The following is a 19,085-nucleotide window of genomic DNA, read 5'->3' on the forward strand; positions in this document are numbered from 1 at the left end:
TTTGCAGTTTTTTTGACATATAATTGATACTAAAACATTGTATAAGTTTAAGGTGTAGGATGTAATGATTTGATCTATTGCAAAATCATTACCACCACAGTTTCATTGTCATCCATCATCACACATAGTTACAATTTTATTTTTACAATGAGAACTTTTAAGACCTACTCTCTGAGCAGCTTTCAAATATACAACACAGTGTTGTTAACTGTAGTCACCATGCTGTACATTACATTCCCAGGACTTACTGATCTTATAACTGGAAGTTTGTAGCTTTGACCACTTTCAACCCATTTTGTCCACCCCACCTACACCTCTGGCAAACACTAATCTCATCTATTTCTATGGGTTTGGTTTTCTTTTTAGATTCCACTTATAACTGAAATCATACAGTTCTTCTTTCTTTGTCTGACTTATTTCATTTTGAGGTGTTTTTGAGTTAAAAAAAAGAAGTGGGGTGTTTTTAAATTTTCACCTAAAGTCCACACACACTGTGAAGCCAACGAATAGGCTCTGTCACTTTGACTTTCCAGAGTCGTGGGTTTAGTGGTCCTATGATAAGGTATTTATTTGTTTCATTTTGTCTGAATTAGAGGTTGGCAAACCACAGCCAGTGGGCCAATCCCAGCCCCCACCTGCTTTTATAAATAAAGTTTTATTGGAACACAGACACAACCAGTTTTTCACATACTGTCTATGAGCGGTGCTTTTGCCCTATAATGGCAGAGTTCAGTTTCAACAAAGATCACGGGCCCACAAAACCAAACATATTTACTGGCTAATCCTTTACGGGAAATGTTTGCCAGTCCCTGGTCTGAACAGTTTATGCAATAGGTTGGTACTCTCTCTGACTAATCTTTCCCCCTGCCTAGGGGAGCGGAAACGGAAACCTGTTTGCACCAGGGAATCTGATCAGGTTATAGTTTCTGATCAAAAGTGCGATCGGCTGCCCCAGCCAGGACCCATCACTGAGCCCTGCGGCACAGACTGTGACCTGAGGTAAGGCCAGTGTTTCTTCAAGGTCTTCACTGCTGAGCTGCACGGATCTGGTAGGAGGTATGGCCTGTGCGGAGCAGGAGCAGGGGACACGGGTCTTTCGTCCCTGTCCTTGTGCTTCTGTGAAATGAAGCATTAGCCAATTTCCCATCTCTCTAAAACTGATTATCCAACATGTATGCCTGCAAATTTCTTATTCCTTTTTTACAAATTTAAAATAGTGCCCTGGCCAGTTTTGCTCAATGGTTAGAGCATCCGCCTGTGGACCAGAGAGTCCAGGGTTCGGTTCCCACTAAGGGCACGTACCTCGGTTGCAGTTTGTCCCCGGCCCCCGATTGGGTCATGTGGGTGACATGACCAGTCAATGTGTCTCTCTCATATCAATGTTTCTCTCTCTCTTCCTCCCTTTCTCTCTCCCTCTCTATCTGAAGATAAATGCAGAAAAAAATGGACTCAGGTGAGGATTAAAAAAAAATAGTTAGTGAAGTATGGCACTTGCCAAAAACAGTTTTCATTTGACCCTCACAAGTCACTGTGTAGGTATCACTATGACTGAGTCACATCTTATGCAAAAGTTTAGTTTGAAAGTCAGCAGAAAAGGGGGAAACTTGATCCTTCAAAACACCTGGACTATTCTGCAATCACCCAGCGTGTACACAACCCAGTGGGACTCTCATGCACACGGAAGGTGCAGTGCAGTAAGGTAGCGTTGTAGGAGTTGGAAGAAAATCTGCGTATAGCTGTCTAAATATCCAAACAAGTCTGCGTTTAAGCAAAGTCTGAACTCTGAGGCAAGAAATGATGGTTGGGTGGAGAGTTCTATAGTTTTCCATTTGCCTGCAAGTTTGTGTCATGTTTGAATATTAAGCAGCCTGGGGGTTGCATTGTGTAGTCTACATATCAGTTAAATGCAGGTAAGATGAGTTGGTGCTTTATTCTCCTTTCACAGAAACGAAATTGTAAATATAGAATGGTATGGGAATTTGTTACCGCTTTACCTCTCTTAAAAAGCACAGTGAACGTCAGCATTTTGCAGGCTCCACCTCACCGTGGCAGCCCTGCGTGTGGGATTGGCAGGCTGTAGTGCTAAAGTGACAATGATAAGGTCATGAGAGAGAAGAGCAGTGCTGTGATCAATTAGTCATGTCTGTCATGGAACGGGAGGAGACATAGCACAAATGCCACATCTTTGCCTGTCCTGATCTGAAGTCTCTGATGTCGAAATGTCGAAGCCCTGCCTCTTTCCTCCCACCACACGTCCTCTCGACCTGATGTCACTGACCTGCCTGCCGAAGGGTTTGTCAAAAAGTAGTGATAGAGGTCATTGTAGAAAGAAAAACCCAAGGCATTAAAAGGCAGACTTTTACACTAGACAGTATTGACTCTTGTTACAGGTAATGTCCACACAGACCCATCACTTCAACCAACTGAGTTTAAATTAGAGTTAAAGGTCTTTTCAGAAAAACTAATTAGCTAGTTAATGCTGAACTGAATTAATCACTAAAGTTTAGAGGGGGAACACTGAATTGGCAGATAGACTCCTTGAAGCACAACCTCAGTAAATTGGGAAAGGTGACATTTTATAATTAACCTTATGTCAATTATAGCTAATAATATTATAACACTAATAATTAATTAATAGTAATTGTATTATTCAGGGTGGTAACTACTCTGCAAGTAATAGAGTCAGCCATTTACTAAGAACTATTTTTAAGTTACATATTATCCTATTAATAGTCTTGTGTTAATAGGATAATTCTTATATTATCTTATATATATAAAGTCTTATCCTAGTTAATATATTAAGGTCCTACTTATCTTAATAACCTACTAAACAACACAATGACATAAGTATTGCTGCTATTATTATTATTATTATTATTCTAGATTAACAACTAAGGAAAGCAGAGGCCGAGAGAAGTTAAGCACATTGCCAGGTCACACGAGCCCCTGGTGAAGGGCAGGATTTAAATATGGGCTCCGGCTGCCCTGGAGCCTGTATGCGTCAAAACTTGGGAGAAAGCTGTTTTCATTTTTAATTCAGGCATAGTGAGTGGTACCCACTGATCTCATTTTGTGTAGCTTTTCTTCCTTTGTGAAAAGAAATAACTCCTAATAGATTCCTACCCCACCGGTTCTCTGTCTTCCTTGGACCCTCACTGGCGTCTCTGCCCTGGCGGAGCGAGACCAGCAGAATGGTGATGGGGCGCCTCGAGGGATAAATGCAGCAGTGCGGACTCCTGCTCTAAGCACGCTGTTATGATTGTGGGGGAGACAAGTGTGTACAAAGCATTTCCAGTACTAAAACATGACCATAAAAAAAAAGAAAAGATTCTTTAAGAACCCTGCTTCAGTTTACCCAAGGAGCAACGATTTGAGGGTGGAGCTAATGTTTGAACTGCTACTTCAAGAAACCAAAAATTTTCACTTCAAACAAATTCCAGTAAGCCACAGTGTAGTTGGTAATGATGCTGGCTAGTCCTGTGTTCTCCGGAGTTTCCCCGCACTGGAAGCTCTCAGATGCAAAATAAAAATTAAAGCAAATACATTGAAAGTAGCCTCAAATCCCTGAGACATTTATGTAGAATTGTATGGAAGGTCTCAACTGGATCTCTCCCCAATCTGTATTATTGGTTTCTGTGGGCTACCTGATACTTGAACTTGGCTGGAGAATAACCCACCAGGAGTAGCAGTAATAATTATGGCTTCTTTTCTTGAGTGGGTGTCATGTGCGTTAAGTGCTACCCATACCTTGCCTCCTGATCTTCCTCATAACCCTGTGGAATGTGTCCTGCTTCCCCCCCATGTCACAGATGAGGAAGCTGAAGCTTGTGAGGTTAGTAGCTAAACCAAGAGCTAAACAGTATTAGAGCTTGTTCTGACTTCATCACTCAGCCTCTAACCTTCACTAGAAATCACTTCACAGTACTAGGGAGCACCAGGGCTGGAAATCTTTTCATTTCATCGTATAGTAGGTGTGTCGAAGGCGCTGTGCTAGATTTCCCATTCAGAGAAAGTCATCTGTTTTTATACTTAGCTTAAAAAAGAAGCACTTAGAGTCTACTAAGAGCAGAGGAGGACAGCAGCTCAGGGAACAGCTTGGATGGTAGCGGCACCTCCGGCTGATGAAAGAAGAGAAGGTGAAGGAATTGTAGCCATGTCTTTTGGTAGAAGTTGTTCACTGAAAATACACAAAGATACAAACCGAACCCAAAGAAGGTATTTTGTCTTTCTTCTGTCAACCTGACAGTTACTGTAATTGTGATTTATACTAATTATTGCTAAGTGGCTGTGTCCAGAACTAAAAGATTGAGGAGGGGGGATTATTACTGATTGGTCAAACTCTACACTAGTTTTTCCCAAAGTATGTTTATGGAACCCTAATTCCACAAGATGATCCATGGCAGACAGATATGTTTGAGAGGCCTTACTATCTCCTCCCCTATGTATACATTCATAACACTGATTAACATTTTAAAGATCCTGAGAAGTTTTGCAAAATCAGTAGCTCCCAGAATAATGCCCCCCCCACCCACACACACACATCACATTTCTTCTGTCTCCATTTTGCTTTTCTGAAATATGGTAACAAAATATAATTGTTACCTGAAATGAACTGAATGAATCCAGAACACTGTGGTTGAGACCACCTTCGAGGGAGAGACTAGGAAGCAAACGACAGCATTTTGAGAAGAACTTTCCCAGGGCAGACTGTGACCTTTCACACTCTTCCAGGTTCTCTGCTTGGATTCCGGGGATTGTGTGACTATCAGGGAGACTTTGCTTTCCCAGTGTGAGCTGTTGGGGTGTTTCCTTGTAGGGGCAGGACCCTTGCCTCCCTCATCCAGGATGGAAAATAACCTTTCCACAAGGAAATGGTGATGCAGGCAAAGAGAAGGCAGCCAGGAATCAAAGGGCAGATGGAAGTCCCAGGTGCCTCTGCTAAATCGGGCCACGCTTTTGCCTCACTTCCTCAGGGAAGTGGGGGTTCGCCCAGATGAAACCTGGACAGGATGAGATAAAGCATTGTTTCGCTGTCCCTCATTTAACACGTTCCAGTGAGAGCAAAATCTCCAATATACTCTATCACTTGAACGGAAAATCTCAGTAGCCCACTTTCCATGCCAAACATAAAATTAGGTCAACTCTGACCTACTTTTGAGCATCTGTGAAGAATTCCAAGACAAGTGTATGTCCAGTACTCCTGTGTTCTGAGTCCTCGCCCTAGACAGGTGTGGGTGGAAGAATTCTCAGCGCATCCGTGTCGCCAGACCACTGTGTTTCCAAACAACACAGAATTAACAATCAAGAGTGAATCCAAGATGCTAAAGTAATCTTTTTTGATTGTTAAATTTAATCAACACAATATATTTCAAGTTCATTTATTTAGACAATTCTATTCAGTTTAAGAATGTTTTTCTTCAAGCACTGACCATATTCCTGGGCATTAAAAGAACCACCCGTTTATTATCCTATTCTGAGCACCTACTGTGTGCCAAGGAGGGCCCATTATAAGGTGCTACAGATGCAAATGTATTGTACATGACAAAGATTTGTAGATTCAAATCTAAGTTTGAAAAGTGTAACTGTGGGGCAGCAAGGAATGGATAAGAGGTGGAGCACAGAGGGTTGTCAGGTAGTGCAAATACCCTATATTACATTATACTGATGAACACATTTGCCCAAACCCATAGAATGTGCAACACCAAGAGTGAACCCTAATGTAAACAATGGACTTTGGGTGATAATGACGTGTTGATGTTGGTTCATCTTTTGTAACAAATGTACCACTCTGGTGGGGGATGTTGGTAATAGAGGAGGCTGGCGGGGGTGGGGGCAGAGGGTATATGAGAAATCTCTGTGCCTTCCTCTCAACTTTACCACAGACCTAAAACTGCTCTAAAAAAAAAAGTCTAGCCCTGGCCAGTGTGGCTCAGCAGTTAGAGCATAGGCATGCACACCGAAGGGTCTTGGGTTCGATTCCAGGTCAAGAGCACATACCTGGGGTGCAGGTTCCATCCCCAGACCTGGTTGGGCTGTGTGCAGGAGGCAACCAATCAATGTGTCTCTGTCACACCGATGTTTCTCTCTCTCTCTCTTCTTCTCCCTCTCCCTCCCTCCTGTCCACTTTCTCTAAAAATCAATGGAAGAAATATCCTTGAGTGAGGATTAACAGAAAAAAGGTCTCTTTTTAAAAAGATTGTATAAATGAGTTGTGCATAGACTATGGCCCTTGTCTTCGAGGACCTTAAGGTGTTTATTCCCTGCCAACCACATGTACAGTTTAGCACACTTGAACCTCACAATTGCAGTCCAGATTATCCATCCCTTCATTAACTCACAGAATGCTCACTGAGCTCCCCAGCCCAGGCCAAACAAAGGCGGTTTCCTAGGGAGAGTTTCCAAGGGCAGTTCTGTTTCAAGCAGCTTCCTTGATCAATGAAACGCTGGGTAGCACGAACCTAAAATATAAAATTGCTTTTTTGCTCTGTTGAATTCCAGTGTTTTTCCTCTTTGGTTGCTTGTATATTAGGTTGACTGTGTTAGGGAAGAATCCTTACAAAGACAGAACCTCTAGTTATCACTCTGACTTCCACACACATTGGCAGCTATGAAAAATACAGGGACGTGTTGGTTTCAAACTGGGTTTCAGTAACTGGCTATAGTTTCATGGTACTTGAGTTAAGGGGGGGAAATGAACTCAACTCCTCCACCAGGTGACTACAGACAAGGCATGTCCTTCACAGAACCCGCGGTTTCTCCCCTTGTTCTGCACAGGTGGCAGGTCGCCGGCAGGAGTGACTGTAGCGCCCAGTGTGGCTTAGGGTACCGCACGCTAGACGTCATCTGTGCCAGATACAGCCGGCTGGATGGGAAGACCGAGAAGGTTGATGACCACTTTTGCAGCAGTCACCCCAAGCCAGACAACCAGGAAAAATGCTTAGGAGAATGTGACACAGCAGGCTGGCACTACTCTGCTTGGACTGAAGTAAGTCGTTGTCTCCGGAAGAGTCTTCTTGAATGCTGAGTCTGGTTAGTGGGTGGTGATGAATCAACTACTTGTTCACTGGGGCAGTGTTGAGAGGCCCCACTGAGCTGTATGGAAAAAGAGTGCCATGACTGATTTATGATGCCTGACCCCATTCGAAATCTGCAGAAGAGTGCTGTGATCAATTCGTAATGTCTGACATGGCCATGGCATATAGCAGGTGGGCAGTGGTAGACCAACTCAACCAGTCACTTCTTCCATACCCTATTGGCCATTTTATTTTTCTATGCCCATTTACTAATATTGGCTTCACTGTAAACCTGGTAAATAAATTGATCATATGAGCAGATAGACCCGAAATAACAACTTGAATTGTTCAGGGTTGGTTGTTTCTCAAGGTCTGTCGGAGGCAAACCAGCATAGCCAGGATCTTGAGCATGCTCGATAAGAAACTTTTATTTGTTGTTGCTGTTCTGTCTTTTCAGTGTTCTGCAAGCTGTGATGGTGGAATCCAGAGGAGAAGGGCTATTTGTGTCAACACACGAAATGATGTCCTGGATGACAGCAAGTGCACACATCAAGAGAAAGTCACCCTTCAGAGGTGCAGTGAGTTCCCTTGTCCACAGTGGAAATCCGGAGACTGGTCAGAGGTGAGCCGGGAGGGCGGTCGTGTCCCTGGGGCATCTTTGCTGTGCCAGTTCGGAGTCTCCCCTGGGCTATTCACGGTTAAACCTGCTGCACCTTTCTCACCCCTCCTGGGGAAGCGCCTCCAGTCCTCCACCCCCTCCATGACTCACACCAGGCATGACTGGTCCCCTGGCGACTTCAGAGGCACCTTGGTTTACCTGGATCACTCGCCGAGCAGCTGTCGGTGGTGATTTTGGAGTGCTAGTACCTCAGCTCCTCCCAAGGCTTTAGGGATTATAAAGTTGCACTGGCTTGGATCTGAAGCAAACAGGGAGGTGCCCTACTTCCTCATCTTTCACAGGACAATTAGACCCCTGTCTGATTAGACCCCTGTGAGTGACCTGTCTGACTGATCCATCCAGTTGCCAGTGGGAACTTGGGAAGATGAAGGACCGGGCTGGATACCCGGATCCCTGCCTTTCTCATCCTTTACCTGATGAAGCATAAGCAGGTGCACACGTGGCCCCAGGACAGCCAGACAAAGAAGGTGGAGCCTCTTGCTTGCTCTCCGGCTAGTGCTGGCACTCACCATTAGCATAGCCCATGACATTCTCACCGAGCAGGCGACTCCTTCCATCTTCCTTCTGGAAGAAGAACTGAAGTTCCCTTACGTATGGGCCAAGTCAGGAATGTGGGGAAAGAGGTGTTTCCTGTTAACAGCGTCTGCGTGCATTACCTTATCTCGTCCACATAAGCGCAGAGTAACTGTTTACTTGCAGCATGAGATAAAATGTGAATCTTAAAAGGATACTATTAATGCCCCTTTAATGGCAGACAAGTAACAGTGCGTGTGGTTAACAGTGTCTGACTCCTGGACAATTAACAACAAACCTGGTGCTTTCATTCTGTTACAAACTGCCTTAGCTTAAACTCTAGTATTGTTTTCAAGAAGATGAAAGACGGTACTGGGTGTGTTTTTCTTAGATAGCTAGTATTAGCTAAACTATTTCAAATTAAGTAACAAACTTTTGCAAGAATGCTTGATAAACTGGAAGCTGGGATTATCAAACTATATTATATAGTATTCAGTATGGTCCAGCATTCCACAGATAAACAGACTGGGAAGAAAATAGCAGTAGTTAATGATTATCCCTGGGTAGTGAGATTTTTGGATCACTATAGATTTCTCTTTTATGTTTCCCTATATTTTTCAAGTTTTTTTACAATGAGCATAGCTGATGATTATATTTAACATTTATTAGATGAACATGTTGCAAGCACTTTACTTGGATTGTTTTCATTTAGTTTTAACAGTTCTTTGCAGTAGGCACTATTGTCCCCATGATGCAGATGAGAAAACTGGGGTATAGAGAGGTCATGACCTCTGGATTAGAAGCCAGATTCGTCTGACTCATAAATTCCCCACACTTAACTCCTATTCTAGAAAACTATGAACACTGTTTTTCAGTATTTCAGAGCATGGTGCTGTGTCGAGATTCTTCTGTGCTTGAAACTGGGCCAGAATTGGTATAAATACAGAATGAATGAATGCATGCATGCATGAATGAATGAATGAGCCTTGATCCTTTTACAAATTGCTGTGAGAGAGGAGTTGCTGTGGGCCAAGAGCACACCAGTTCCTCTTTCACAAACGGCCCCGGGCCCACCAAATGCTGTGGAGAATGAGCGTGACTGTCCGTGCTTTCGTTACAGTGCTTGGTCACCTGTGGGAAAGGGCACCAGCACCGTCAGGTCTGGTGTCAGTTCGGTGAAGATCGATTAAACGATGGAGTCTGTGACCCTGAGACCAAGCCAGCTTCCATGCAGACCTGTCAGCAGCCAGAATGTGCGTCCTGGCAGGCGGGTCCCTGGGGACAGGTATTTTGACTGATAAAGTTCTTAACTACATTCTTTTCTTTTTATCTGGAGAGGGCTTACCGCCAGGCATTCCAGCAGCAGGGCCTCCACGGGGCCTGCGGCTGCGCTGTGACTTCGGGCTCTGCGTCAGGCAGGAGAAACTCGGCCACCCGTTCACCCCACTTGCTGGGGTTGCCGCTGGCCCTCCTGCAGCTTGGGCTAAAACTAGATTGAGACCCAGGCATTTGAACACTTCATAGCAGGTCTGGAGTCTGGCTGACGTCACCTTCTAGTGTGGCCTGTGTGTCTGTTACAGGAAGTGGGATCCAGCCCCAGTGTCTTTGGCAGGAGGGTCTGGATTGGGATTTGGATGGGATGTTTTGGCTCCCAGTGTCTTATTTCCAAAGCTCACCTCACATAAATAAGTCACACTCTTCAAACAGATTAATTAGATCAAAGGTGAAGAATCCTCTTGCTTTGCAAGAATCTTTTTCGAGTCCCCCAGTCTGTAGATGTTAGCTCTTGACTAGACCTATTCAGCGGTCTGCTGTCACTTTTGTAATATCTTGAAGAATGACCCTCCCTGCACCCTGTGCAGTCACAGCTTCAGCCACGTCACTCCTCTAGCGTGCTCTCCGCTTCCAGTGTGCCTGCGATCTCTGTCGTTGGCGCGGACACTCTTCCGAATCCTCCCCGTTGCACGGCGTCCCCTCCAGAGGGCCGATCTCTCTGCACACAGAGAGTGCACGCACACTTCTGCTCTGGCCTCCTCTCTGTCTCCATCCGCATAACTTTCAGGGACAGTGAGAGGGAAGATGCACAGCTCGGGTCACTGATAAAACAGGAACAGAGCGTCTCTCAGGACTGCTGGACACATTTCTACCCCCGTCCACACCAGACCAATCCTGGCCAGAGATTTGTTCTTCCTTTGCCTGAACGTGCAATTCAGAACCAGTTGTTTTTAAAAATATTATTTAAGAGTGATGCCTGTTCATAAGAAAAAGTTGGCTAACTTGAAGTTAGCAAAAAGAAAATCGAACATACTTCTAACTCTATACTGCAGAGATTATTAGTATTAATATGGGTATGATTTTCTTATAATATTTTAAACTGATATTAAGATTAGACTTTGTTTTTCTTAATTGAAGTGAAACTCATGTACGAAATTAACCATGTCAAAGTGTCATTTAGCACATTCATAATGTGCAAGCGCTATCTCTGTCCAGTCCTAAAACATTTCCACCCCCCAGAACACTCATTACGGAGTGACTCCCGGTGACTCTCCCCTGTCGCCCCTGCAGCCCACAGTCTGCTTTCTGCCTCCATGCATTTATTTATTCTAAGTATTTCGTATAAATGGAATCACGCAATATGGGACCTCTTGTGTCTGGCTCTTTCACGTAGCATACTTTTCAGCGTTCATCCATGTTGTAGCACACCTCTTTACTTTGTTCCTTTTTATGGCTGTGTAGTTATCCATTGTGTGGCTATACCACATTTGTTTATCCGGTCACCTCCACTGGACATTTGGTGATTGTAAATAGTGCTGCTATGACTATTTATGTATCAGTGTTCTTTTTAGTACCCGATTTCAATTCTTTTGGAATTGAAAGACCCAAGAGTGGTGTTGATGGGTCATATGATCATTCTATGTTTAACTTTTTAACTACTAGTTTACCGAAGAACCCACACACACCCTTTACACTTCTACCAGCAATACACAGGCGTTGCACTGTTCCAGTTTATCCACGTCCCTGCCAACACTTCTTACTTTCTCTTTTTATTATGACCCTCCTGAGGTTTCGATTGTATTCCCCTAAGAACTTGTTGACCATCTTTTCACATGCTTGTTGGCCTTTTATATAACTTCTTTGGAGAAATGCTTATTCAAGTCCTTTGCTCATTGTTTAAAAATTATGTAATTTTGGTAAAATATAGATAAATTAAAATTTATCATCCTAACCTTTTTCTTTCTTTCTTTCTTTTTTTTGATATGTGCCCCAAGCAGGAACCAAACCCAGGACTCTGTGGTCCACAGGCCCACGCTCCAACCGCTGAGCCAAACTGGCCAGGGCCCATCCTAACCATTTTTAAGTGTATAATTCAATAGTGTTAAATATATTTACATTGTTGTGCAACCACTATCCAGAACTTTTCATCTTGCAAAACAAAACTTTACTCCTTTAGAGGGTCATCCCTTACACCGAAAGGTCGCGGGTTCAATCCCCAGTCGGAGTGCATTAGGGAGGCAATCATTTGATGTTTCTTTCTCACATCAATGTTTCTCCCTCTCTCTCTCTCTCTCATCAATAAAAACATATCCTTGGGTGAGGATTAAATAAAAAAGAAACAGTTCTACTCATTAAATAACTGCCCACTTGCCCTCCACGCAGCCCCTATCAACCACCATTCTACTTTCTGTCTCTGTGAATTTGACTACTCTGGGTACCTCTTAGAAGTAGAATCATATAGTATTTGTCCTTTTGGGACTGGGTTATTTTATTTACATAATACCCTTATGGTTTATTCATGTTGCAGCTGATGTCAGAATTTTCTTTATAAGATTGTTAAGGCTGAATAATAATCCATTGTATGTATATATCACCCTCTGTTTATGCATTCATCTGTTGATGGACACTTGGTTTGCTTTTACCTTTTGGCTATTGAGAATAATGCTGCTATGAACATGTGAGTATATTATCTCTTTGAGACTGCTTTCAATTCTTTCGGATATATACCTACAAGTAGAATTGCTGGGCTATATGGCAATTCTATGTTAAATTTTTTGAGGACCCACCATATTCTTGTTCATTGTTCTGGTAGCTATAGTGTGAAAGACATAAAAATGATTGAAATGTACTCTCTCTCCTTCTTCCATGGATTCACAGTTAAAGAACTGAACTTCTACAAATATAATTTCAGTGGCGGTAGAAATAATTTCAAGTGTTATAGTGATGGTTGATCAGTATAATTTGTACAGAGCAGGCTGCCTACTTTTACCTAATTTCTTTGGGTGCCTACCCTCTGGCCCACAATGATGGAAATATTTTTTCTCTTGTAGAATGTTATGGGGAAAGAGAAATGTTGCTGAACTGCTTTTGTTTTATTCCTCCCCCCAGTGCAGTGTCACTTGTGGACAGGGATACCAGCTGAGAGCAGTGAAATGCGTCATCGAGACTTACATGTCCGTGGTAGATGACAAGGTCTGCAGTGCGGCAACTAGACCAACTGAGACCCAGGTAATCTCCTTTGTTCAGCTTGGTTATTGGCTTTGGGCACTGAGCTGCCAACACTTCCCAGTGGTTCAGTCAAAATTGAAGTCTTCTCATAGGTGAGTATGTAGGGAGAGTTGTGTCATCTTTATTTTTATTACTTTACTGAAATATTTCAAACCACTATATTTAAAATGCCGATGAAATGTTAGCTGTTACATCTGAGCAGTCATGAAATAAGGACTTAGCAACCCCCTAGGAGATTCAGAACGTGTTTCTCTGTCTAAACTGGACCAGCAGGCAGCCCCACAGTTGTAGCACACGACTCATTTCTTCTCTGTATGGCTCTCTTTGGACCATGGGCAGAAGAATAGGTGAGATCTGGAGCCAAGTAACAGAATGTCCCACTCGGGTTGTAAGCTCCCTAAAGGCAAGAAAGCGTCATTCTCCTAGAACCTTATGCCGTGCCCTGTACCTCTTAGGTATTTTATAGACATGTGTATAACCAAAGAATATGTGCTAACCACTGCGGCTGGAAATGATTGTGAGCAGGTGTGTAATTTGGTTTTCTCCTTTGTAAATCTTGGAATATTATCTACACGCGGATGGCCTTATTCATCATAGGGATTTTTCTCTGGTTGACTGGGAGGTGTTATATAAATTTCGGCATTGGGATATGGAATATACCTCTTATATCTCGATTTGGGCTTCAGGAGTTATCTTTAAGTAAACTTGGAAAGCAAATTAGTTCATGATCAGCGAATTCTGATTAACAAACTAATTAAAATTTGAGAACAGAGTTTGGCCTCCAGAATTTAAAAAAATTAACAGTGGATCATTTAAAAGGAGATTCTGCTCTTTCCCAACTTATCTGCCATTTATAATATTTTCTCTCTTTCTGTATGAACAGGTAAATAAATGTGATATTAAAAATCATTAAGTATACCCCTGCCCTATATCAAGGCTCCCACGGAGTGACTCAGATCATATTCCATTTACAGTTAAAGAAACTGGGGCTGGCCTTGGCCAGTGTAGCGCAGTTGCTTGGAGCATTTCCCGTACACTGAAAGGTCATGGGTTCAATTCCTGGTCAAGGCACATGCCTCGGTTACAGATTCAATTGCCGGTCAGCCATTCGACCTTTTCACACCGATGTTGCTCTCTCTTTCTTTCTCTCTCCCTTTCCCTTTGTCTCCAAATCAATTACAGGAAAAAAAAAATGTAAAAGAAATTGGGGCTGAGAGATCATGTTACTTGCCCAAAACTCACACACAAATCTGTGGTCTTAGAATTTTTCATTCCTCTATTTGTATATGCTGTGACTGTGAAAGTGTACATGACTGGCTTTCCCCTTCTCACATCTAGGACTGTGCACTGCCATCTTGTCACCCTCCCCCGGCTGTCCCAGAAGCAAGGAGGAACGTACACAGCGCGCCAAGAACCACGTGGCGATTTGGGTCTTGGACTCCAGTAAGAAACAGAAGGGTAGAAGTTGAGGGGGTGGGAGGGGAGAAAGTTGTTCTCTGATAGGACCATAGGAAGTGGATTGCTGTCCAGTTAGCGACCAATTCTAATAACATTTCTACATGATTTCCTCCAGTGCTCAGCCACTTGTGGGAAGGGTACCCGGATGAGGTATGTCAGCTGCTGGGACGAGGACGGCTCCGTGGCTGATGAGAGCGCCTGTGCAGCCCTGCCCAGACCTGCGGCTGAGGAGGAATGTTCTGTGACCCCCTGTGGCCAGTGGAAGGCGTCAGACTGGAGCCCTGTAAGAGACTGAATTCTCTGGGATTAGGAGAGGGCTGGGGTGCAGTAGGGGGATGACCAGTAGCAGGTCCCAGGGTCGACGGGTAATACTTTAGAATCGGACTAAGATTAGGTTTTAATTTGTGCTCTGTATAGGTGCAGCTGGTATAAATCTTAGCCAGATGTACAAGAAATGTGTATTTTTAAAAAATGTAAATCAGTGTATAGTCTACTAAACCCCTCTCCTGTTGGACTGATTAGAAAACCAGTGACGTCCGATGGTGTTAGGTGTGCATGGTATCACAGGTTGCAGAGGTACAGGGAGGAGTAAGGAGCTGGCCTTTCGCCTTGGGTCTGGGTGCCTCCTGCCTCCTGGGGCCCCTTGAAGTCCAGTGGCTCTCGGCTTCCTTGCCAAGAGTAAGAGGGGAGAACCCTCATCCAGCGCTGGGGAGCTGGCCCCTGTGTGCACCAAGCACCATCCACCGGAGTCATTAAAGTGGAAACGCCTTTCTCTTCGGGAAGTTTCTGCTTTCTGCCTTGTCCAAACCAGAGTCCAGGAAATACAAAACTTAGGATAAGTGAGGAGACGTCATAAGGAAAGTGGAGACTGGTATGTCAGTAGGTGTCATAACATGCATATAAAATGTGCGAGGCAGATCAAACAGAGCTGTGTAGACACTCAGACTTTGATTGACATTTACTGCTGCATGACCTTGAGCTGGTTCAAGTCCTTGAGCCTTAGTTTCTTCTGCTCTTCAAAGAAAACCAAAAAAATACCTACCTTCAAGGGTGTTCTAGGGGTTATTTGAGATTATATATGTTAAATATTTAGCACAAAGTAGGTGCTCAGTAAATGGTAGACAATCCCATTCTCCAAACCTACATGCGTACATACGTGCATACATGCACACATGCATCAGGTCCAGCTGTTTACTCGCCAGCTGTTTGTTCAAGCTCACTGTACGAAGAGCAGTGAACAACTAAGAATGAAGTCCTTGCCTTCATGGAGGCTATTCCGATGGAGATTCCAGTCACTGAGAAAATAAAAGAAATAGGAAGAGGCACTACGTACCAGGGAAAGTTCGGCGAGTAATGGCGTGGAGAGCGACGGGATGTGCTCTCAGGCAGGAAGTGGAGGAGGACGGACACTGGCTGAGCAGGGCTAACTGAAGTGCGGGAGAGGCCACGGGGTATTCGCGGTGCGGCAGGAGGAGCAGCAGACGCACAGGCCTGAGACGTGTGCTCCTCAGGCCGACGGCACGTCCAGCAGGCCGGTGTGGCTGGACACAGTGAGGGAGGGAGATGGGAGGCGAGTCAGAGAGACAGCCAGTGGTCATATCATTAAGGGTCTACCGGTGCAAGTAAGGACTTCAGACACTGAATAATGTCTAAAGGGAAGAAAGATGTTCTCTGACATGGCCATAGGAAGTGGATTACTGTCCGGTTGACGACCGATTCAGTTAACATTTTGACATGATTTTGCTCCAACACCCGGTGCTCAGCCACTTGTGGAAAAGGTACGTAGATGAGATTTGCCAGCTGCCGAGACTAGAAACTGAGGAGTCACTGAGGGGATGACATAATCTGACTCTTTTGCAAGGGTCACCCTGTGATATGACGATGGCAGACTTGGGTGCAGTTGAAGGTTATAAGCAGGAGCCCACACGAAAGGCTAGTGCAGGAGTCCCGGCAAGGGCGGTGCGGCTTGGGCTGGAGGCGATGCGGTGGTGAGAAGTAGCTGGGCTGACAGCGTGTTTGACCCTCGAGCTGACACGATTTCTCGGTGATTGGCTGTGGGGTGGAAAGAAAAGGGAGGAGGCAAGGATAACACCAAGGTTTTGACCTGATCCACTAGGTGAGTGGTGGACAGTTTACAAAAAGTGCACATTCATGAATTTATGGCTGCTGAATGACTGACCCTTCTCTTTCTGAACATTCCCCACAGTGTTCTGTGACGTGTGGGCAAGGTAGGACAAGCCGGCAAGTGGTATGTGTCAACTACAGTGACCATGTGATCGATCAGAGCAAGTGTGACCCAGATTACATCCCAGAAACCGACCAGGACTGTTCCATGCCACCCTGCTCTCGGCAGACCCCAGACCGTGGCCTTGCTCAGCACCCTTTCCAGAATGTGGGCTATCACCCCAGGAGCCCCGGCCCGAGCCAGACCCATGTGCTCGGTGGAAACCAGTGGAGGACTGGCCCCTGGGGAGCAGTGAGTATTTACTGAGGGCTGTTCTGATTTGCATTGGGTGGGGTGGGGGTGGGGATCGACTAGAAACACCTTTGGAGCATTTTTTCTCACAAGGGACTGACATGCATTCTCACTTGTTTTGGGGTGACTGGCAGTGGGTTAATGGCAGTCCCTGGGAAGGTGTCACAGAGTGCTGTCTGCATGCACCTGTCAGCTCCCTTCACTGGGTGGAGAAGGGGGTCACTGCTGGGTGACGTGGGCAGGTGGCCTCCTGGACGGCGCTGTGAAGGCCGTGGTGAGTGAGCCTGGAGGCAGCCCTGGCGATTCTTATGGAGGGAAATGAAAGAGCAGAAGAATGTTTCTGAAAGGGAGCTCTTAAGGAACGTCATTTTTCTTCTCGCTGTTTCCCAGAGGAGTGCAGTGTCAAAGGGTGAGCTTGCTGTGCAATTTATTGCAGTGGATTCTTGTCCTGGGTGGGGGAGGGGCACACGAGGCTAGGTAAATTCTGTGCATAGGGGCAAGTACCACACTCTTCGAGCCTCAGTTTCCTCATCTGTAGAACGAAGTGAACCATAATGCTGGCTTTTCTGGGTTGTAAGAATTCAATGCAGTGATGCAAATAACGTGCTTGGCTCTCTGCCTGCCACAGAGCGAGACCTTACCAGATGTCTGCAATAATCTTTATCATTATCATTGTCCTTCAGATTAGGAAGACCTTGAAACATATTCAACCTTCAAAGGAAAAATATGCTTTTGAATGTTTCTGATATTTTACTAAATAATTTTCCCAAAAAACAGCTACATGGTGGATACTGCTGGGGGGAGGAGCGTTGGCCTGCGGGGTTCGGGTTTACTCATCACTCCAGGGTCTTCTTTTTAATTATTTACTAACCATTTCTTTCTAGTACTGCTAATTGTGTTTAATTATTTCTGGACTAAAAAGGATTAGAAGGAGGCTGGCTGTTTCTCACATGGTTGTTTCAGTAAATCACACTGACTTTCCTGGGAATTCTGAGTAGCGCTGCGCGTTTGCGAGTGTCGGCTGAGCATCTGCCAAGCGCTGGGACCTTTGCCATCTCCCTCCCTGGCTTGCTTCCTGCTTTGTCTTCCTTCATTGGCTCAGAAGAGATTTTGGTTCTGAGAAATCAAAGGGTGACTAAGGGAGGTAATCACTGGGTGTCCCGCCATTTCGCGGATTGAAAAACAAACAGAAGTCTCATATGTGTGCTCTAATGACAGCGCTAGAACGTTTTTGAAACCCATTTTAAAGCCGTTCTTATTTAGAACTGCTTTTGGGAACGATGCATTCCTTTAAGACTGAATGAATCTGCCCTGGGCAGAGCTCCCAATTAGGGAGGATTAGGTAACCTTTTTGCAGCAATGGGCAACACCATTCTTTCCCCCATTGTGCCTGTTTTGTGTTTGGGATATTTTTTCTAAGTTAAGTGAGGCTGAAGTGGCACAATGTGATTTTCCAGGCCTCGCTTGTGACGCCTGACCTACCCCGGAGCGTGCGGGATGTACGTGCGTCCTTGCATGGGGCCCGCCTGCCTCCCGTGGCAGGAAAGGCAGCAAAGAATCACAAACACTAGAGAAGGGGATGTCAAATTTACACCGGATTTGGAGTAGGAACCGCAGCGTACAGCAGATTTCTGTGTAAACTTAAACGCTGTATAAGGTTTTCTGTGTGTTATTAATTAAGGGCCTCTGGTTGCAAGCAAAAGAAAAGAAACCGATTCTTTCAAGTGAAAGCATTCATTTAGCCCAGTACATCTTTAGGGATCTACTCCAGGGCTTGGCAGTGTTCTTCTGCAAAGGGACAGATAGTAAACATTTTTATCTGTGTGGACCGTATAGTCTCTGACACAGCTAACCAGCTCTGCTGTTGTAGCAGCACAAAAGCACGAATGGCTGTGTTTCAATAAAACTTTATTTATAAACACAGATGGCAGGCCAAATTTAGCCCCCAGGCTGTGGTTTGCCAATACTGATCTAGATGGAGCCGTAACTAAAGGAAAACTTCTTTAAGGAGTTTCTGTCTTAATGAATCCCTTTCATCTCTGAACCACCCTTGAGTTACTCTACTTAGGATTCAAATTCCAACGCAAGTCTGATTGGTCCAGCTTATTCCAGCTGCCCATGCCTTGACCAGGGAATGGCAGAGTATCTTAACAGATAGTCCCAGCAAAGTGGCATCCCTTGGGAAGGACAGGTTCCTCACAGGAGAATTGGGCTACCAGATGTATGTGAGGCAGGTGAGAAAAACAGGTGTTCATTACCTCCTTCTCTAAAGGCCATTTTCCCTTGTTTTGGCCACTGGGGACGAGAGGGACAGGTTTTGTTAAAAGAAATGTCTAGCTGGAAAAATATGTCATCTAGAGAGAATATGAAAATTGTTGACAAAGAGATGCAGAGTGAAATTCTGCAACATAGGCATTGATCAGGTATAACACTTCACCTGTGT

At 44.6% G+C, this 19,085-nt stretch overlaps 1 protein-coding gene across 2 annotated transcripts in view; it reads left to right on the forward strand.

The window, feature by feature from the left end:
• ADAMTS9 (ADAM metallopeptidase with thrombospondin type 1 motif 9) overlaps nt 1–19,085 on the forward strand; it is a 161,035-nt gene that overhangs the window by 67,344 nt on the left and 74,606 nt on the right. For both annotated transcript variants that reach the window (XM_036267064.1, XM_036267065.1), the window contains 8 exons: nt 873–999; nt 6,775–6,985; nt 7,471–7,635; nt 9,326–9,490; nt 12,589–12,708; nt 14,047–14,151; nt 14,282–14,449; nt 16,373–16,642. In XM_036267064.1, coding sequence (XP_036122957.1) covers nt 873–999; nt 6,775–6,985; nt 7,471–7,635; nt 9,326–9,490; nt 12,589–12,708; nt 14,047–14,151; nt 14,282–14,449; nt 16,373–16,642 — 1,331 coding nt within the window. The remainder of the gene's footprint in view (nt 1–872; nt 1,000–6,774; nt 6,986–7,470; nt 7,636–9,325; nt 9,491–12,588; nt 12,709–14,046; nt 14,152–14,281; nt 14,450–16,372; nt 16,643–19,085) is intronic.

This window comes from Molossus molossus, unplaced genomic scaffold, assembly GCF_014108415.1.
Source record: "Molossus molossus isolate mMolMol1 unplaced genomic scaffold, mMolMol1.p scaffold_m16_p_18, whole genome shotgun sequence".
Lineage (NCBI taxonomy): Eukaryota > Metazoa > Chordata > Mammalia > Chiroptera > Molossidae > Molossus > Molossus molossus.